This window comes from Macaca thibetana, chromosome 3 (assembly GCF_024542745.1).
Source record: "Macaca thibetana thibetana isolate TM-01 chromosome 3, ASM2454274v1, whole genome shotgun sequence".
Taxonomy (NCBI): Eukaryota; Metazoa; Chordata; class Mammalia; order Primates; family Cercopithecidae; genus Macaca; species Macaca thibetana.
Genome location: NC_065580.1, coordinates 106,770,905 through 106,793,342, shown reverse-complemented (window position 1 = coordinate 106,793,342; position 22,438 = coordinate 106,770,905). Strand labels below are relative to the sequence as shown.

Sequence of the window (22,438 nt, the reverse complement as noted above, 5' to 3'; positions counted from 1 at the left end):
GCGCGGTGGAGGGCGCCTGTAGTCCCAGCTACTCCGGAGGCTGAGGCAGGAGAATGGCGTGAACCCGGGAGGCGGAGCTTGCAGTGAGCTGAGATCCGGCCACTGCACTCCAGCCTGGGCCGCAGAGCGAGACTCCGTCTCAAAAAAAAAAAAAAAAAAAAAAAAAAAAAAATTTAAAAAAACATCATTCATCTAGGAACTTCTGTGTCAAAGAACAAAGCAAGGTAAAAACATAACAATGATGTAGATCAGGGAAACTTTTTCTATAAGGGCCAGAGAGTAAATATTTTAGACTTTGGGCCATACGGTCCCTGCCACAGCTACTCAGCTTGGCTACAGTGGCACAGAAGCAGCCACAGATGCTAAGGAAGCAGATCAGCCTATGTTCCAATCAAAGACTATAAAAACAGGCAGTGAGGCCTGCTGTGCTGCCCTCTGATACAGATGATCCAAAGGCATCTTTGCATTTGATTTTAGATTACCTTCATATCCCAACTTTACTTTTCTGATTGTTGAGAAGCTAAGAATAAACTAGTATTACTTGGTTGTTCCTGTGAGGGACCATTCTAAGTATATCTTTAAATTATCTCAACTACTCCTTACTCCAACCCTATGACAGTAGGATATGCACACTCTTCTCAATTCACTGTTTTATGTAAATTTCCCAAAAGGTGGCTTGAATTAGGAGTCTAATTTCTGGCCATGATGTGTGGGAGCAAATGTTACTAAGCTAGATTGAAACTTCAGATTAATTAGCTTGCTCCAACCATATGCTCTCCTGCCTCACCTTTTTCCTCCTCCCCTAATGCTTCCATTTTCCTCCCAAAGCAGCCTTTTTCTAGGCAATACTGCTCACAGCTCCCCAAGGAAGAAAGAAAGGAATCTTGTTATTTCAATCTCAAGCACGAAAGTTAACAGAAATCACTCACCAGCTCCCTCCTGTGTTAACGTTCACCTTTTACATCATAAAGGTAATAAACAGACAAGGTAACTTTTGATAAACAAGATTAACACCAGCTATTATGACATCCTACCATAATCAGAGAAGAATAAGGACAGCCTTTTCATTCCTATAGCTGAGGAAACAGAGGGCCAAGGAAAATAACTGACATCACACAGACCGCAAAACTAGAACCTTCTGGCTGCCAAACCGGAGCGCCTGCCTCTTGTTGCTCCTCAGGGGAGGCACAGCTAGCTTGGCACCCTGTTGAAACCACTTACCTGTCTCTGGTTGGAGTCGCCCTCTTCCAGGGCAGCCCTGGCACATCCTCACACAGGAAGCTGAGCTGAGGAGCTTTCATTTCCATTACTACCTCTAATTTTTTATAGGGAGTAGAGGCAATTAAAATGCAATGTTTAGGCAGAGGACAGAAGTTATGTTGGGGAATCCAGAGCTCTTTCTTACTAGATTTCTGTAAGTATGGATGTGAGAAGAATGGGCTATAGGATTCAAGACAGAGTAAACTTGAAGAGATCTAACAAGTTCGTTAAGAGCCCAGCTAAAAAATTAATTAGGTGAGACGTTATATGCAAATGGACCAGCTACCTTAACATAGCCTATCCATTGCTAAAGGCATCTACAATAAAATATAATAATGTTTACATGAAAAGAAAAGGTCGTTAGGCAAACACTGCCTTCAAGTCAGAAATTTACATGCTTTTCCAAGACTACCTAGTGCCACCTGCTGGATTTACATGTGATAAAACCTAATAAGGAAGGAAAAAATACTATTAATAAGTAGCAATTCCCAATCCTTGGGAAGTCGGCTTCAGTTACTTAGGCCACCGGGCTTTCCTTACTATCTAGCTCTTCTGAACCTTTGACACAGTTACAAACTGACTTGTAACATCCCTTGCATCATTCCAGTTCTTGCTTCATAGAGAATACCAAAGCAACTGGATTTTCTCCACTTCTTGTACCATACTCACAATCTTCTATGCGTTCTACACACATACTTTCTTCCTCGCATCATGAGAAAACTGTAATTCTGTATCAAATAAATCCGTGAACTGTGGCTTGGGCTTAATTCTCCCCATTCTCATGACCTTGCTCTATGAATTACCCCATAAGCCCTAGTTCAGGTCCTCCATGGCCTCTATCTTCAATCTCTTTGGCCCTATCAGAAGCTACCCATCTACATTTAAAGCCACTTATGTCTCTCCCATCTTAACAAAATGTTGACAAAATCCTCCTTTCAACCTACATACCTCTGCAAGCACAATGCTCTTCTCTCCTTACTCCTTCACTGCCAAAGTGTTTCCAAGAATTTCCAAGCTCCTGTGCTCATTCCTCATCTCCCACTCACTCTGGACCCATTTGCAGTCTAGCATCTGCCCTCACCTACGCCAGAATGATCACCCGATAGTAAGTCCTACAGTCCTTACAGAATCTGATCTAACTTAACCACTCCCTCCTTTCAATGTTCTCTTCTATTGGCAACCATGGTGCTAGATTCTCCGTTTCTCTCCCTACAGTCTCCTCTGAGGCTTCCCTCCTTCCATCCGTCCTTTCAATGCTGGCACTCCTCCAGTGAGTTGGCTCTGCTTCCCTCACTTGCCTTGGGCTTCCCCATGCTGCAGATATCCACATCTTTACCTCTACTAAATGTCTGTCTTGAGCTCCAAACCCAGAACTTTCACACATGTTTCCAGGCATCTAAAATTCAAATCATGTAAAACTTAACTCATTAAAATTTCCCACATCAGTGGGAACTGACTAGTCTTCTTCGGGGTTGTCATTCTCCAATCTGCTTTCCACATTGGTCAGAATGATTTTCTCAATCCCAAGTTGAATAATTTCTTCCACTTAAAATCTTATAAGAGCAACTCACTGACTCCAGGATAAAGTCCAAATTCTTTAAAAGGCCCTTGAACTCTTGTCCCATTTCCCTAACCACACTTTCCTCCTCATTCCCCACCCGCCAATCACACGCATGCACTCAAACTCTAAGCTCTAGCTATCCTGAAATACCTTCCACTGTCTGCATGTGTCATCCTTCTTTTCTTTGGGTAGCAGTGACAAGGAAGGGCCCTTCAAGGCACTGTACATTCTCCCCCTATCTAGAACACTTCTCCCCTTTCTCCCTGATTAACTTACTCAGTTTAGAAATTACTTCTCTCAGCAGTTCCCTTTATCCCACCCCACCCACAGTCAAGACCTAATGTCCCACCAATTGACAGCGATGCACTGTTTTCTCCTATTAGAGTATTACATTGTGCTTGTCTATTTATTTGTATTTCTCTCTTCTAAACTAAAAGCTCATGAGTAGAGGAATTATTTTTTGTGGTCTTTTACATTCCAACAGCAGCACAGTGATTGGCATATAAAGGACATGCAACAAATCTTTACTGAACCAACTTGTCACTTAATCACAAAGGATTTCATTCCTATGGGAAACAAGTCCGTATTTCACAAAACGGAAAAAAGGAAGTTAAAGACTGTGATGTTACTTACTAGAAACCCTCTTTCTTCAACACTGGAATTCACTTGACATTTTATTTTTAAATAAATATGACCTTCCAAAGAAGATAAAAAGGGGACCTGCAAAGAAAAAAGGTAAATTATTTGCAAAACAGGTTCAAAGTGTGATTTTTCTTAATAAATCATGTATAAATCATGAACAGAGAATATTACAACTTGAAAACACAGTGTTTTCTAAAGTTGGAATATAAAAGGCATGGCCAAAAAGCCATTGGTTCCTTATCAACAAATACTTTTGAAGAATAAATTCATTCAAGGTAAAGCTTGACAAAACCAAAAGCCCTAAGTCTCAAGTTAATGTGAGAAAGAAAACAGAAGACAATACTTGGGTTTATCTCCATCAACAGGAGAATATACTCAGTAAAAAACTGGATAAACCAACCTGTAAATTCACAGCATACAATACCATCCAGCAATAAAGAACAATAAACTGCAGATATGGAAAAGCCAGTCCTTGAATTCATATGGAATTGCAAGAGACCCCAAACAACCAAATCAATCTTGAAAATTAAGAACAAAGGCGAAGGAATCATATTTCCCAATTTCAAAACGTAATTCAAAACTTTGGTAATCAAAGCAGTGTGGGCTGGCTGGACATGGTAGTTCATGCCTGTAATCCCAGCACTTTGGAAGGCCAAGGACGGGGGATCACTCGAACGCAGGAGTTCAAGACCAGCCTGGGTAACATAGCAAGACCTCGTCTCTATTAAACATGAAAAAATTAGCCAGGTGTGGTGGCACATGTCTGTAGTCCCAGCTACTTGGAAGGCTGAGGCAGGAGGATCGCTTGAATCCAAAAGTTCAAGGTTGCAGTGAGCTATGATCATGGCACTGTACTCTGGCCTGGGCAAAAGCCAAAACCTTGTCTCAAAGAAACAAAACCAAACAAACCAGTGTGGTGTTGGCATAAGAATAGACATATGGACAAAAGAAATGGAATTGAGACCAGACATAAACCGATGCATCTTATGGCCAACTGATTTTTGACATGGATGCCAAGACCATTTAAAGCGGAAGAGCAGCCTTTCCAAAAAATGGTGCTGAGAAAATTAGATATCCACACGCACCAAGAGTCATGGTGGAGCTCCATCTCATACCATTTATAAAAATTAAACCCAAATGGATAATATCCTAAGTACGAGAGCTAAAATTATAAAACTCTTAGAAAGGCCAGGCGCGGTGGCTCACGCCTGTAATCCCAGCACTTTGGGAGGCTGAGGCAGGTGGACCGCCTGAGGTTAGGAGTTCAAGACCAGCCTGACCGTGAAGGGATTTCACCTTCAACATAGTGAAATCCCATCTCTACTAAAAATACAAAAACTAGCCAACGTAGTGGTGCATGCCTGTAATCCCAGCTGCTCGGGAGGCTGAGGCAGGAGAATCACTTGAACCCGGAGGCGGAGGTTGCAGTAAGCGAAGATCGTGCCATTGCACTCCAGCCTAGGCAACAAGAGTGAAACTCTTGTCTCGAAAAACGTTTAAAAATAAAACTCTTAGGAAAAAACCATAGAGGTATAGCTTTGTGATCATGGATTTAGCAGTAGATTTTCAGATATGATACCAAAAGCACAAACAACATGAGGAAAAAATAGACAAATTAGACTTTACCAAAATTAAAAACTTTTCATTACAGAGGTTCCACAAAAAAAATGAAAAAAATAAAACTACCATATAACCCAGCAATCCCACTTCCAGGTATTTATCAAAAGGATTGAAACTGGGTTCTTGAAGTGCTATCTGCACTCTTACGTTCATTGCAGCATTATTCACAATAGCTAAGAGATGGAAATAATCTAAGTGCCCGTCAATAAATGAAGAGACCAAAAAAATGTAGTACATACATACAATATAATATTCTTTAGCATAAAAAAAGGAGATCCTGTCATACGCTACAACATAAACAAACTTTAAGGACATTATGCTAAATGAAATAAGCTAGTCAGAGAAAGAAAAACACTACACGACTCCACTTATCATGAAGTATCTACGTTTGATCTTATCCAAAAGGCTGAAAAGCAACATATGGGCTGGGCGCGGTGGCTTATGCCTATAATCCCAGCACTTTGGGAGGCCGAGGCGGGCAGATCACGAGGTCAGGAGATCGAGACCATTCTGGCTAACACGGTGAAACCCCGTCTCTACTAAAAATGCAAAAAATTAGCCAGGTGTGGCGGTGGGTACCTGTAGTCCCAGCCACTTGGGAGGCTGAGGCAGGAGAATGGCATGAACCTGGGAGGCGGAGCTTGCAGTGAGCCAAGATCGCGCCACTGCACTCCAGCCTGGGCGACTGAGCAAGACTCTATCTCAAAAAAAAAAAAAAGAAAAGTAACATATGAAATCTGTAAAGTAGACAATCTCATAGAAGCAGAAACTAGAGTGGTGGCTGCCAGGGACTGGTGAGGAGAATATGAGGAGCTGCAGTTCCATGAGTATAGAATTTCAGTCATGCAAAATGAAAATTCTATAGATCTGCTATATAACATAATGCTTATAGTTTACAATACTTCACTGCATACTTAAAAATTTCTTCAAAAGATAAATACCATGTATTATTTACCACGATAAAAAAATTATAAACCTTTGCACATCAAAACACTTTATCAAGAAAGTGAAAAGACAGTCTATGGAATGGTTTGAAATATTTGCAAATTATATATCTGATAATATCCAGAATATACAAAGAAAACTCTTACAACTCAGTAACAAAAAGACAACCCAACTAAAACAACTCAAACAAACCAAACTAAAAATTTGGCAAAGGACTTGAATGGACATGTCTTCAAAGATACATACTTTGTCTTCCAATAAGCACATGAAAAGACATTTAACATCAACAGTCATTAGAGAAATTCAAATCAAACCTACAATGAGGAATCACTTCACACCCACTAGGATGGTTATAATTTAAAAATAAAACAAACAGAAAATAGACAATGGCAAAGATGTAGGAAAATGGGAACCCATATTACTGGTAGAAATATCAAATAGTGTAGATGCTTTGAAAAACAGTTTGGTGGTTCCTAAAAATAATTATCATATGATCCCACAATTCTGTTCCTATGTATATGTACAAAAGAACTGAAAACAAATCATGCATGCACATGTTCAAAGCAGCTCTATTTACAATAGCCAAAATGCGGAAACAGCCCAAATATCTATCAATGAATGAACAGATAAATGAAATGCTGTATATACATATAATAGAATAGTATTCAGCCATAAAAAGAAATGAAGTTCTAATACATGCTACTTCATGGATATACTTCTGAAACATTACTCTAAGGGAAATAAGCCAGACATAAAAAGTTGCATATTGTATGATGATTCCATTTATATGAAATATACAGAATAGATATATCCATAGAAACCAAATGCAGATCGATGGTTATCAGGGGCTCGGGGGGAGGGAAGATGGGCAAAGACTGCTTAATGAGTAAGACTTTTTACTTTTAGAGACATAAAAATATTTCAAATTAGACAGAGGTATTTTGCACAACACTGAATGTACTAAATGCCACTGAATTATTTACCTTAAAATTGTTACTTTGGTTACATTAATTTCATTTCAATACATTATTTTTTGAAAACAATGAACTACTAACATGAACAGCAGCATGAATAAATCTTAAAAACATCATGTTGAGCAAAAGAAATTAGAATCAAAAGAGTACACATTCTTTGATTCCATTTAAATGAAGTTCAAGCCCAGGTATGGTGGCTCACATGTGTAATCCCTGCACTTTGGGAGGCTGAGGCAGGAGGATCGCTTGAGCTCAGGAATTCAAGACGAGCCTGGGCAACATAGTAAGACTCCCCATCTCTATTTTCTTTTTTAAAAGATAAAAAAAAAATTAAAAACAATAAATGAAGTTCAAGAACAAGCAAAACAAATCTATGGTGAAAACAGAGATGAGAAGAATGGTTGCCTTGTAGAGGTTGGGATTGACTAGATGGGAGTGATGGAAATGTCCCTTATCTTGACTAGGTATTGGTTATATAGGTGTACTCATTTGTTAAAACTCACTGAATGCTACACTTAAGGTGTCTATAATTAACTGAACATAATCTTTTTACAACTACATTGAGTACAATAAATTGAACATATTTAAATATAGGGTTTGATGAATTTTGATATATGTATATTATAACCCATGAAAACTTGACCACAATCATAATAATGAACATTTTCATCACCCCTCAAAGCTCCCTCCCATAATCCTGCCTCTCTCTATTCCCATCTCCAGGAAACCAATGATACGCTTTCTGTTGCTATAGGTGATTTTTCATGCACGTCATTTTTACACATCAAAAACAAGTGTTTTTTTGTTTTGTTTTTGTTTTTGAGACAGAGTATCATTCTGTTACCCAGGAGGCAGTGGCATGATCTTGGCTCACTGCAACCTCCGCCTCCCAGGTTCAAGCGACTCTCGCACCTCAGCCTCCCAGGTTCAAGTGATTCTCGTGCTTCAGCCTCTCCTGTAATCCTGGGGTTACAGGCACGCACCACTACACCTGGCTAATTTTTGTATTTTTAATAGAGATGCGGTTTCATCATGTTGACCAGGCAGGTCTTGAACTCCTGACCTCAAGTGATCCAGCCACCTCCGCCTCTCAAAGTGCTGGGATTACAGGCATGAGCCACCGTGCCTGGCCAAAAAGAAGTATGTTTAAAGAAAAAGAACCTAAACATGTAAGAAAATATTCTTAACAACTTAGCAGAGGAGCAACCTTGCCATAAGCAACAAATTTTGCAGGGTAAAAGAGAAACCAGTTGAGCCTTCAGTGGTTGAGCATGGGCTGAGGTAGACAGGCAGCTCAAGAAGCAGAGGCAGAGCTAGCTCTCCCTACCCGCCAATTCTCCCCAACAGGAATTTTGCTGAGAAGTGATGGTTGAAGATATGTCTAAAAAGCAGAGAGAAATCTTGTAGACATGCAGTACTTAGATCTCAAAGTTCTGCTTAAAGGTGGGGCCTGAAACCATTCTCAAAGCATTTAAAACAAAACTTGAACCAAATCTATTCATAGCCTAACTTCAGCTCAGTTTCTGATTACACAAGAGACAAGTCCCTAATCCATACTGTCTGAAAGACAAAAGAGCAAGGTATTACCTATTTCAGTCTCTACTGTTCTTTTATAATATATAATATCTGGCCTGCAATTAAAAAATTACAAGACCGGTGAAAAAGTAGGAAAACATGGAACTTATCAAGGGAAAAAAAATCCTGTCAATAGCAGATCCACAGATGATCCAAATGTTAGAATTAAAAAACAAAAACGTTTATACAACATTAAAATATTTAGACGAAAAGATGGAGAAAAATTAGTGAGAAAATGGAGAACTTCAGCAGAGAAATTGAAACTGTAAAAAAAGATCCAAATGAAAATTTCAGAACTAAAAAAAAGTCTGAATTTAAAAATTCATTGGCTAGGCTTCACAGACTAGATCACATCAGGAAAAAAACAGGTGAACTTGAAGAACTGATAAATAGAAACCATCAAAAATGAAGCACAAAGAAAAAAGAATTAAATGAAAACCAAAAAGAATGTCACAGACCTGTAGAAAAATAGTCAATAGTCTACAATAACTGGAGTTTCAGAAAGGAGAGAGCAAGGCAGAAGAAATGACTTTAAGAGACAATGGCTGAGTATTTACTAAGACTTATAAAACAACTAACTACAGATCATAAAGCTCAGTGAAATCGAACAGGATAAATACAAAGAAAACTACACGTAGGCACATTAAAATCAAACCATTAAAAACGCAAAATAAAAAAGCAGAAAAGAATGATGGCTGGCTGACTTCTTATTAGAAACAATTAAAGCCATAAACAATAACATCTTTAAAGAAGTGAAAAGATAAAAACCTGTCAACTTAGTCCCAGTGACAATATCCTTCAGAAATTAAGGCAATATAAAAACATCTCTGGACAAACAAAACCTAGAGATTTCATTTCCAGCAGACCTATATTACAAGAAATAATAAAGACAGTTCTTCTTGACAGGACAACAATCTCAGATGGAATTCTGAATCTACAAGAAGGAAGAACCCCAGAAATAGTAAATATAAGGGCCAATTTATAAAAATATATCTTAAAATTTCTTTTAAAAATTGATTCAAGAGGCTGGGCACAGTAGCTCACACCTGTAACCCCAGCACTTTGGTGGATGGCTTGAGCCCAGGACTTCACGGCCAGCCTGGAAAACATAGCAAGACCCCATCTCTTAAAAAAGAAAAAAACTGATTAAAGAAAAAGTAACAATAGTGCATTGTGTGGTTTATAACAAAGAAGTAAAATATATTGGGATGGGAAAATGAACTATATTGTTGTGAGGTTCATATTGTAAGGTACGTGAAGTGGTGTAACAGTATTTCAAAGCAGACTTTAATAAGGTAAGGATGCATACATTATTTCCTAGCAACAACTTAACAATAAAAAAAAAAACCGGGTAATTATAGCTAAAAAATCCAAGAGGAGATTAAAAAGGATTACGAAAATACTCAATTAATCCAGAAGAAGGCAGGAAAGGAAAAACAAAGCGGCAAAGAACAGATGAAACAAATAAAAACAAATAACAAAATGGTAGTGTAGGAGTTGGCAAACGTTTTCTGTAACTTACACAGACTGTATACATGGTGCCATTCAGTCAAGAGAAATGTAAACAAATATAAAGATGCACTTTTTGTGAAATACCTTTTGATCTTATATTGAAAATACAGTTTTTATGTGAGTGCAGGATTGCTATAAGGCATACCTATAGACTCTAATATAGGATTAAAGGAAGGTGAAGGATCTTCAACTGGAAAATTTAATGCCAGCAAAGGATGGTTTGATAATTTTAGAAAGAGGCTTTAGAAATGTCAAGGTACAACAGGAGAAGCAGCTTCTACCAAATGAGATGGGAGATGAGTTCCCAGAAACCATTAAGAAAATCAATGAAGACAAAGGATATCTGCCTGAACAAGTTTGTTTTTTGTTATTGTTTTCCAAAACAAGGTCTCACTCTGTCACTCAGGCTGAAGTGCAGTGGCATGATCATAGCTCAATGCAGTCTTGAACTTCTGAACTTCTGGGCTCAAGCAATTCCCCCATCTCGGCCTTCTGAATAGCTAGGGCTACAGGTGCTTACCACCACCCCCAGCTAATATTTTTTCATTCTTTGATGAAAAACAACTTTTTTCATCATTTATGTTGTTCAGGCTGATATTGAACTTCTGGCTTTAAGCGATCCTCCCACTGTGGCTTCCCGAAGTGTTGGGATTGTAAGTGTGAACCACAGTGCCCAACCTGAACAAGTTTTTAACTCAGAAACTCAGATAAAAGTGCCCTATTCTGGGGGGAAAAAAGAAAAGAAAAGTCACAAGGGACCTTTATTAGCAAGGAAATAAAGTGAGAACCAGAATTTAAGGGAGAAGGGATAGGCTAACTCCTGTTTTGTGTAAATGTAAATGGATTTATGATCAGAACTGCCCTTATCTATAAAGCTGCTAACACCCAAGTCTTGAAGGGAAAAGATAAACACCAACTGCTAATCTTTTGGTTATACAAGGCCTGGATTGGTTCCATCAATGATTTGTCCCTGAAATCAAGAATAAAATGGTAACATACATACACATATGATTGATTGATTGACTGATTGATAGACAGATATCTAAAGTAATGTTGACTTCTGAGTCAAAATAGAAAGGAAGATTGAAGTGTCTGTCATTCCTATTACCCAGGGAAAAAGAATGCCATCCCAACTGGATTAATCTTAGTTAAGTCTAAATTTCAGTTTTTACTATAATTAGTTTCCAACGATTTGATCCTCTAACATAGCAAAGATAATTTAAAGGGGGAAATTCTAAGACAAAAAGTATAAATTTCAATACACAAGTTTCATGAGACGAATCTCCAACTGCCCAAATTTGAAACCGATCCACAATGTAGAACCAAAACATCATATGCCTCACAATCCTATTTTGTAAAAATTCCCTTTTCGCTTTTCCTTACAGTGAGTTTTAAGTTCCTTAGGCTCTTTCCTCTCAATGTTATTTAACGGAATTCCATTGTTTAGCACAGAGCATGCTACTGATAACAAAAATCAGAACGATGAGAAGAAAATGTGCCCTCTTACTCTACAGCTGAAGAAAAGTAGACAATCTTTTTGGTTAGAAGCTTGTCCTGATAAACAAGTAAATTGAAAATATTCACAAAACCATCAAGTGTACTACCCCTCCCCCTAGTTGAGTGTGGAGGGAGACTTGCGTGAAAATGTATGATCCTATTCTGTTTTGTGTTTAACAAAGGAGTCTTTTAAGACATCCACACTTCAAAGATTATGTTAAGAGCTGTAAAACATAACCTACAACCAGGGAGACTGTGTAATGTGTTATATGCTGGGATATTTTTGAGGGTGAAAGGGGCACCATTAATAATTATACAAGGCCAACAGGCATAAACTGGATAATTTAGGACATACCAGAATGCCTAACCATTTTCTTCAATCCCAAAACTCTATAATCCTAATTGGTTGTTTTACTTCAAAATTGTTTGCTCTAATAATATTCAAATTGACATTTCTATTTCCTAAAAGGTATAAATATGAGGTTCCTTTAAGTCAGAAGAGGAACTGTGGGACATCCTTCTCCCTTTATCTATAATAGGATAATAAAACTATGACTGTTTTGGATTCCCTATTCAAAGAAAGGGTTTGAAAGTCTGACTCACTAAGATTTGTAATTTAAATTCCAGGATGCTAGGCTTTAAATCAGATCTGAATAGCCTCAAATAAGATGGAAATCCACTGACAGTGGTGTCCTAAATCCGTAGAGCAAACCAACTGGATTAACCTCAACAGAAATTCCATTCTGAAAGGGCCTCACAGATAACCCCTGTGATTGTTGTATTACTGGTCAAGGCACCAGTAAAATAAACCAAGACTGCCGTGTACTGACAGTATCTGATAAGACAGGAAAGACATTTATACTCTTTCAGTGACAATTAAATGGGATTATTACATGAGTATAGAAGATCTTAAATTTTTCCCATCAACTTCAAGACCATTTAAACTTAACTATTTTAAATATTCTCCTACATCAAATCCAGGCAATTGGAACAAATATTTGCTTCCCCTCCTCACTCAGAAAAGCACAAAATTTGTTTCAGATTTTACTTCTAAATGGTACTGTATCTGACTGAGAAGGAGTCTTAAGAGTAAAAGACACAACAAATTAAATTGAGTGGTTTGATTTTGCATTCGATCATGTGGTTGGCTATTTAAGTTATAAATTCAAAGGAGTTAAGTGAATGGGAATATAATTTAATTTTAATTGGTAAATGTGACATTTTGATTTAAAATGGCAGCCAAAAAAGTTTTTAAAAGAACAGTCTATATTTAAGATATGTCATTGAAATCTCTTTCATTTTACAGATTAATGAAAACTCTTACATATGTAGAAACTGGCTATGTGACAATACAGAGTAAAAAAATACAGTTCATAAAATCTCAATTCTTACGGTTATCTAATTTGCAAATCCTATTTTAAGAATTTAAAATAAAATAAAAAATACCATCCAGCATTTTGTTAACTAGCATCTCTTTAACCCAGACAATGTTTGTAACTGACCTTTACAAGAATATTAAAAATTTTTAGCTGGGTGCGACGGCTCACTCCTATAATCCCAGCACTCTGTGAGACCAAGGCAGGCAGATCGCCTGAGGTTGGGAGTTTGAGACTAGCCTGGGTAACATGGTGAAACCTCGTCTCTACTAAAAATACAAAAATTATCTGGGCATGGTGGTGCACGCCTGTAATTCCAGCTATTTAGGAGGCTAAGGCATGAGAATTGCTTGAACCTGGGAGACAGAGGCTGTAGTGAGCCAAGATTGCGCCACTGCACTCCAGCTTGGGTGACAGAGTGAGACTCCATCACAAAACAAGAAAAAAAACTTTAAAAAGTTTTCCAAAACATATTATTATATTCAGTATAATTTTAGTGTTAAATGTATTATAATTTCAAAATTAACAAGCAAAGGGTCATCTATATAGCAAACTACCTACTAGCCAATTAAGACCATAAAAATTTTCTACTTTTGGCCAGGCACAGTGTTCATGCCCATAATCCCAGCACTTTGGGAAGCCAAGGCGGGTTGATCATTTGAGGTCAGGAGGTTCAATACCAGCCTGACCAATATGGTGAAACCCTGCCTCTACTAAAAATACAAAAATTAGCCAGGTGTGGTGGCGGGCACCTGTAATCCCAGCTACTTGGAAGGCTGAGGCAGGAGAATCACTTGAACCCAGGGGCGAAGGTTGCAGTGAGCCGAGATCATGCCAATGCACTCCAGCCTGGGTGACAGAGCACAACTGTCTCAGAAAAAAAAAAAAAAAAATTCTGCTTTTATTTAAAACATCACCAATAGCTCTTCAAGTATACAGGAGGTCAAAAATATCGAATAATTCTTAGTTTTAAATATAGTTAATAATTTGGTATTATAATTGTACCTAGAAAAATCAATATTGAAGTGAATACAGGATTTTAATGAAATATAAGAGAGAAGAAAGAATATGGAAAAAGACCAAAACACCAAACATGCATTGAAAAAATAGAAAACTTTCAAAGAAGGCTTTAAAGTATTGAGAGTGGAGAACAAGATGCCCATCTATAAGAGTCTCATGATAGAATAATGTACATAATGTCCTTAATTATTCAAAGTAAACAAAAAGATAGTTAGTAAAACAAATATATGTAGATCAAAAATTAAGGATTGATTTTTAAGCTCATTAGTTTCAAGCAAAGAAAATAATGACAACCTTTTCCTGGAACAAATAGCCCAGTAGCTCTCGCTCTCTTACATCATAATTTATCTAAAACAGACAAAATAAAAGACAGAGAGAAAAAAACCCAGGATCACTCAACTGGTTAAAGTAGCTGAATTACTAAATAAAAAGTTACAAAAAATTTTAAAATTAACTTGTTAAAATACATTTATGCATTAATAGTAATAAAAACTTCAAATACAGTCTGCTTTTTGTCCATCAACTAAAAGAGAGCATTTCATAGAATTTTAGATTGTTTCAGGCTAACTTAATATTCTGTACTGGAAAACAAGACCCTAGAGAAATGAGTTGACTTTGCTCAATGTTAAAGAGTAAATCACTAAGGGTAAATACTAGAAACCAGGGCTTCTAATTTTTATACTTCTTCAACTCTATATTCTCACTACAGAAATCTCATTTGATAATATAAATTATCACTGTATCATATAGAAGTCAACCTAAGAAATAAAATTTGCCTCTAGTTAGTCTCACTCCTTAAAATAGTCTTGATGAAAAAGGACTCAAAAGTGATGTTAACACAGATCTGATTTTTGAAGCTTCTAATATGAAAGGGAAGTATGAGAAGGAAATCTCTTAGATTCATAAGTACTTTTCTAAGAGGTTAATCTACTTTTCACTATCTTGTCAAAACTCAATTCATAAAATATTGCTCATTTCTAAATATAAGTTCAAATAGGCTGGCTGGGCAATGTGGCTCACACCTATAATCCCAGCACTTTGGGAGGCCAAGGCAGACAGATGACCAGAGCCCAGGAGTTCGAGACCAGCCTAGCCAACATGATGAAACCATATCCCTACAAAAGAATATAAAAAATTAGCCGGGCATGGTATCATGCGCCTGTAGTCCCAGCTACTTGGAAGGCTAAGGTGGGAGCCCATGAGGTTGAGGCTGCAGTGAGCAATGATCAGGCCACTGCACTCCAGCCTGGGTGACAGAGTGAGACTTTGTCTCAAAAAAAAAAAAAAAAAAAAAAACCACAGAAATGGAAATAGGCAAGGTATTATGTTTTAAAATTATAAACTTAACATCTAAATGCAGGAAGTAATACTTCTTAGCCAGAAGTGATACTTAGAATAAACAAGCATTCACTGAAGTTCTAACTATTAAAAGGGAAACATACTTCCAATACCAAAAAAAAAATCATTTAGCTACACTCATACCTAGCAAAAATGTGCAATTCTAAGAACATACATTTTCAGTCGAAGATTTCAAATACCTAAAAGCATTGTGGCATTTCCATTGACCTAATTTTTCTAAGATTAAAAAAAACACCACACCCTTACAAATAAAGTTGGATTACCTTGTCCAGAACAAACTTAGTATTTCCTACTGAAGACAATGATAATGTGTAAGATCCGACAAGGGCGAAGTTGCTGGTTCGCACAGCATTGAGACCTCCTGGACTGGCCATGACTGTGAAGAACGAGGAAATTAAGTTTAGTTCAGAACGACTTTTGTTAAGTATAAATAACAATTCCTCACCCCACCCCGGTAGAAGAAAATTAAGCTGCCACAGAGAAAAAAAAAAAACTGCCTCATTTTCCTTCATCTTTAAATATGGGGGAAAAAATCAACTTATTTCCTAATGAAAGAAAACTATTAATTTAAGGGAGGTACAAGCACTCCTTAATAATTGGGATGGATATGTTTTTGAAGACATAGACCTAAAACTGTATGCATAAAAAGCAACTTCCCAATAAAAAACATGGAAAAGACTTCAGTGCTAGTTACAATGCAGGGTGACAAAATCAGCAGCAGAAACTATCTCTGCACAGGTCTCTTAGTAACTCTCTTGTGCCACAGAGAAGAAAGACCAATAGCCTAAAGGAAGCGAGTGAAACTAGCTTCATCCTAATTCCTTTTGGAAAAAGGTAGGCCTAAAGTCATTCTAAAGAAGGCCTTTCCTGGCTTGGCGACATTCTAGTTCCCAGTGAACTAGAAAGATGCATTTCTGACATGATACAATGCCAGTTATGATCAGTAAAGCCAAAAGAAGTAAAATCTGCAGTATGGATAGCACAAAACAAATCTATACAATAGGAGTTGAGGTAAAGAGTAATGCTACCTGCTGCTAGAGCTGAATAACATGATGACTGGTGCCTCTATGATGGTACCTAACAAAGGTACAACCAAACTGCATGCTACTCTGGCCAGTAATCTTGTAACTAAGAAACCCACATAGAAAATATTATTCCAAAGGAGATCAAGGTAAACATTCATAAATCAAGATGGCCTATACATATGTAAATATGCAAGTGCTTAATTCCTTACCTTATTCTAAAGTTTCAAATAGTTCAAGATATACTCACCTGAAGAAGCAATGTTGCTTTTCTAAAAAAAACAGGTGTGAAGAAGAAACATAAGTTATTTCCCTTATTTGATACCAAGATTTAAATATGAATCACTCATCTCTTTTAACACAATAAGAACTACATTTCAGAAAACACTTTTCCTACATAAATTACAGGGATTTCCCCCATTAGTACATGTTAAAATTTTCCACAGTGCTCAAGGTTCAGAAATGATTAACCAATTTAAAATTGTTATGTGTAAGATGAAGATTTCTCAAGGAAGCTCAATTTCTCAAAAATTCTACTTACTGTGGTTATAGATGTGAGGAGTCGCTTTGGAGTAATAGCCTAAAAGAAAAGATAGCTTACTATATATATTTCTTATCAAACATCATGTCTCAGAATGTAAAACTATCCAACCTTGAGAAATTCCTACATAGAAAATAACTAATTCTTGGCCAGGTGCAGTGGCTCACGCCTGTAATCCCAACATTTTGGGAGGCTGAGGCGGGCAGATCATGAGGTCAAGAGATTGAGACCACCCTGGCTAACATGGTGAAACCCCCTCTCTGCTAAAAATGTGATAAATTAGCTGGGTGTGGTGGCAGGCACCTGTAGTCCCAGCTACGTGGGAGGCTGAGGCAGGAGAATCGCTTGAACCCAGGAGGCAGAGGTTGCAGTGAGCCGAGATCGTGTCACTGCACTCCAGCCTGGGCAACAAAGCGAGACTCCATGTCAAATAAAAAAAAAAAAAAAGAATTAATTCTTAAATATGAATATATTAAACTTGAGTCCTTGAGTAATTAATTCTTAAATATGAATACATTACACTTGAGTCCCTGATTAAGACTTTCTTATACTGTTAGTCCTTTTTTGTTAGAGCTAAAGAAAAAAGTTTTAAAATGATGACTTAAGAAAAGAAGAAAAGAACACAGCCTGGGAAGGCTGGAAAGTAACCTTATGCCTGTAAAGTGATGGCATAATTCCTAAGTACTAGTTTAGAGAACACAGAGAGAAGAGAGCTCAGGGCAAAGTCTTGAGAAAAGTTTTAAGCAGTTATAAAAGTTGTCAAGTAAATGTAGAGAAAATAGAATTATCTAGCCCAAGTGTATCAGCAACTCATACTGAGAATCATGATCACTCACAGTTTATTTTCAGTATTCATACCTATTTAACATAGTAACTACAAATTGGAATGTGAAACTGATCCAAAAACTTCATAATCATTAAAAGTTGTACATAAATTAAAACTGGTATGATGACATCTATTACTTCTGATGAAAATATTTTTACTGGGTTTCTTTAATTCTCACCTTGGACTTGGATGTTTTTTTCTTCTTCTCAAGGCCTGAGGGATCTTTCTTTTGCACCTACACACAAACCCAAAACATAATTAATTTATAATCTGATACTGTTAAGAAAACTATACTCTTCATTATTTTAGAAGGCTTTATCAGCTTACCAAGCTGTAAACTTCAATATTTATTTCAAAGTCATTGGATACATCTTGCCTGGAAAAATAAAGCATTAAATAAAACCTTGAGAGAAAACCTCAATCACACCATTAAAAATGATGCTGCAAATACTCTTACAAGACTCTGAGAGTAAAGGAATACTATGTCTATGTCTTTAGAGACAGTAAAAATTGTTAAGAAGTCTATTTTTTCCTATAATGCAAGTCCAAAATTTTTTCCTCAGTATTTTACAACTCACAATCTTCAATAATAATAGTATTTTTCAAACTGCACTTTGACTCTTATTTAAAAATAAATGTTTCACTAAATATAAATGTATTTTCATTAAGACTGAATGTTAAGTACATTATGAGATTTAAGGCATATGTTAAAAATCTATGGTCCAGGTTTAATATATGTATCATTTCAAAACACGCAATACCTACAGTCACATGGAAAAAAGATGCTTCTCAACAAAAGGAAAGATAGACACATATGAGTTAAAGCAACAAATTTAAAGATGGGTTATCTGTCAATATAAAAAGAATGTGCATAATGCATTTCAAAGATTATAAATGCCACCTGAATGCTTTAGACTATATCAACTCTACAAAAAGAAAAATGCGTTCGAATCATCAAAAGCCTGATTTACTTACAGAGTAAATGTAGTAGTGAATGTCAGAGCATCACCGTTAAGAGAGTTTGAAGTACTTGCTAATGGTGTGGCTACCATATTTTCAGCTCCTGCTTTTAGTATAATTAAGTAATAGTAATTTGCTGCATCTGCAAGAAGTAATCACATTACATAATAAGCACAAGCAAAATCAGATTTAGCTAATCGGCATTCTGGAATACTAAAGAAATACTGAACTGATTTATATACAATTTATTTTTAAAATTACTAAAATCAACTTTCCAGACACAGAAAGCTAAATAAGACTTAAGTAGGCAGTATAATCCTGAAATAAGCATCATCAAGGTCTCTCCCTACTATGTAAATTGAAATAATTTCACTCCACATTCCTCAATTTCTGCTGATTTTGAATTTTACCTAATGACCCTTAATTCTCAACTAATAGTATATATCTCAAAAGGGCAAATTATGGTTTGTTATTTCAAAACTGAGATTAAAATACTATATATATATAAAAGTTACTCAGAGATAAATTATAATAAAAACATAAACTATTTCTTCACTATTTGTCATTAATAACCACATACCTCAAGACACATACTAAATTACCAATAAATTTCTGGCCACACCCCATCAAAATCAGGTAACAGCAAGAATTAGAACCTAAGTTACCTTATTCCTACAAAAATGCTCAAACCTTTCTCTCTATTTACTTTCCCTATGCCTGAAATTTACTTCTCACCTGTGTCCAGCCCTCCTTCCCCTCAAAAAGTATGTTCCACACAAATAAAATTTTAAAAAGAACTATAAAAACCATATCCAACATTTAATAAAACTTTATATTCAAACTTTCAGTAAGAGCAATGCCCATTATTGTATAGATTGGTATCCCCATATATATCTGAAGTTTTCCCTTAGTTATTTTTATTAAATCTTGATAAAAGGACCCAAAGGCCAAAGATACAAACTTTGCATTGTTATGCATGATTTACTTGTTTCTATCCTGTACAATTCAATCTAGGTGAGGTTCATAATTTAACACACAATCTAGAAAAATCACCACCATACCTGGTTTCTGAATCGTACTGCAGACAAAATCTGCTTTTAGAGGCAAGCGGATTTCTGACAAAGTAACTGATCCTTTGGATGGCATAAATTCACTTTGGGATACAGGACTAGCCTTATTCTTCCTCTGAGGTCCTTCGTTCTTCAATTTATTCAATTCGTCAATCAAAAGTGTTCTCTTCTCAGCTATGTGAAACACGCAATATTCCAAATATTAAAATCGTAACTGTTTCTAATGAGAGCAAATTCAAAAAAGTGTACTGATGTGGAAACTGTACATAACACATAAAGACGAAATTAGTAACACTATCTTTATAAAACAGACGATAGGTGGATGGGGAAAACCTTGATTGCTCATCTATTTACCAAGTCCTTATGATTTAATAAATCAACTTTCAGCTAGTTTTCATGTATGGTATCATCTGTCCACCCCAACATACCCCATCATCACCACATATATGCACACAGCAAAATTCAGTTGTTTTAGCTATTTATTGATAACGGAAGGGAGGGAGAGACAGAGAGAGAGAGAATGTATGGGTACATGTGTATATATAGAGATTCATTCATTCATCCATTCATTCATTCAATCTGCACAACTGCATTTCTTCAAATGCATTTCAGTTGCTTTTACCTTTCATGCAAACTACAATTTGTTTTACATAGAGTTCTTAAACCTTATAAAAACAAGAACAAAAAATAGATCCACTGGAACAGATGACTAGGAACAGCCCTTTCTCTAAACTTAAAGATTTCTAAATATCAAAATGAGTTTTCCCTGATTAGAAATTTGTTGGAATTCTTTCAGGTACATCACACGTACTTGCAATTAGAAGAAGTCTTTCTGCTTCAGCTTCTTCTAGGGATCCTTTTCCATGCTCTTCATCAACACAGCAGTTAAGAGCCTGGCTAGCTTGATAGATCACTGTCTGTTGCATATTTATTTCGTTATTGAGTTCCTAGGAAAACCAATGAGAGGAGAAAAAATACACATATTTTAAATCATCATTTTCACTTTAAACTTTAATTCTAACTAACTTGATTGGATAGTTTCTAGAATTTCCAGACGGTAAAGTCAAAATGTTAGTTTCACTGCTCAAGTTTCTAGACTATGCACCAAAAACATTTAGCATGTTATAATAATTAAGCTATAAATATTATTTCTTATGAAAAAACTTCCAATTCATATTTATTAAAGTTAAAATTGGGGTTATGTCCAACAAAATAGAAATTTATAAAGTATTTGATTCATTTTATTTACATCACAATTACGCTGCTTTTTAAATATGCTTCCTTAGGGCCAGGCATGGTAGCTCACACCTGTAATCCCGGCACTTTGGGAGTCCAAAGCACAAGAATCACTTGAGCCCAGGAGTGTGAGATCAGTCTGGACAACACGGTGACACTCCATCTCTATTTTCTTTCATAATTAAAATTTTTTAAAAAGCCAGGCATGGTGGCTTATGCCTATAATCCTAGCACTTTGGGAGGCTGAGGTGGGTGGATCACTTAAGGTCAAGAGTTCAAGTCTGGCCTGACCAACATAGTGAAACCCCATCTCTACTAAAAATACAAAAATTAGCCGGGTGTGGGGGTGCATGGCTGTAATCCCAGCTACTTGAGAGGCTGAGGCAGAAGAATTGCTTGAACCCAGGAGGCAGAGGTTGCAGTCAGCCAAGACTGCGCCATTACAATCCAACATGGGCAACAAAGAGCAAAGCGGTGTGTCAAAAAAAAAAACCAGCTTCTTAGCATGAAAAAACCTTGAAGTGAAAAACAAATTTCCCACTACATCATTACCCAATTAATAGTTATACTTTAAGGATATTTATGAAAAACCTGTTTAAAAATAAATATTTCAGCAATATCAAAGAAGTTTCCAACTTTTCAAAATGAGTACCTTTCCAAAAATAAACTGAATTCAAATGTGATTTACTGAGCTTCTGTGCATCAGACACTATTCTGGCCACTCAGGGTTCAGAGATGAGTAAGGCTGGGCCCTTGTCCTCACAAAGCTCACAGCCTAGTGCAAGAAACATTCCAAATCCCCTTTCCACAGAAGTACATACCTGCATTTTCTGTTTGATATTAACTTGACAAGGAAAGGCATTATTTTTTTCATCCAGTTTTGAAGTAACATCTTCCTTCCGAACAATCACCTGCTTTATTGATGGACGTTCTGTTTCTTTGAATCTTTGAGATCTATATGCATCAATGCTTCAGGAGGTAAGTTACATTCTATTAGAAATCTAGCAACACACTGAGCACTATCCTTTATTGAATATATCAGCAGAATTTGACACTGATATTGAACATGTCAGCAGAACATTTCACAACAGAATGGAACTCTCATTTGGTGAAAGAGAGGCTAACAAAAGTTATTCCAAACTTTTATACAGATGAGTTATTAATAACATTATAATTACAAATTATAACACGACTTAATGTCAATCTAAACCATGACCCTTAGTGAGTGAATGCCTTCCAGAAATGTTCTTACCTGTAAAGAAGATCACGATCTTCAGAACCAAGGCTATCACCAGATTCAGCCCGAGGGACACGAGTTCTTTGGAATTTTCCTGGTTTTGGACTTTCATCACTTCTGCTGGTGTCTTTCAATTCCAGTCTAGGTGTGGACACTAAACTCTGTGGGAAAACACATCAGATATTAGTGGATTTTATGGATAAAT

General features: G+C 36.6%; 1 protein-coding gene across 5 annotated transcripts in view; it reads right to left on the bottom strand.

The window, feature by feature from the left end:
- ANLN (anillin, actin binding protein) overlaps positions 1-22,438 on the bottom strand; it is a 141,597-nt gene that overhangs the window by 11,822 nt on the left and 107,337 nt on the right. For 3 of the 5 annotated variants that reach the window (XM_050785501.1, XM_050785499.1, XM_050785502.1), the window contains 12 exons: positions 22,249-22,394; positions 21,818-21,965; positions 20,572-20,707; positions 19,752-19,934; positions 18,706-18,832; positions 18,058-18,106; positions 17,909-17,965; positions 16,905-16,943; positions 16,614-16,635; positions 15,605-15,717; positions 14,277-14,330; positions 3,455-3,541 (listed from right to left, as the gene is read on the bottom strand). In XM_050785501.1, coding sequence (XP_050641458.1) covers positions 3,455-3,541; positions 14,277-14,330; positions 15,605-15,717; positions 16,614-16,635; positions 16,905-16,943; positions 17,909-17,965; positions 18,058-18,106; positions 18,706-18,832; positions 19,752-19,934; positions 20,572-20,707; positions 21,818-21,965; positions 22,249-22,394 — 1,161 coding nt within the window. The remainder of the gene's footprint in view (positions 1-3,454; positions 3,542-14,276; positions 14,331-15,604; positions 15,718-16,613; positions 16,636-16,904; positions 16,944-17,908; positions 17,966-18,057; positions 18,107-18,705; positions 18,833-19,751; positions 19,935-20,571; positions 20,708-21,817; positions 21,966-22,248; positions 22,395-22,438) is intronic. The other 2 variants (XM_050785500.1, XM_050785503.1) reach the window with 1 other exon arrangement.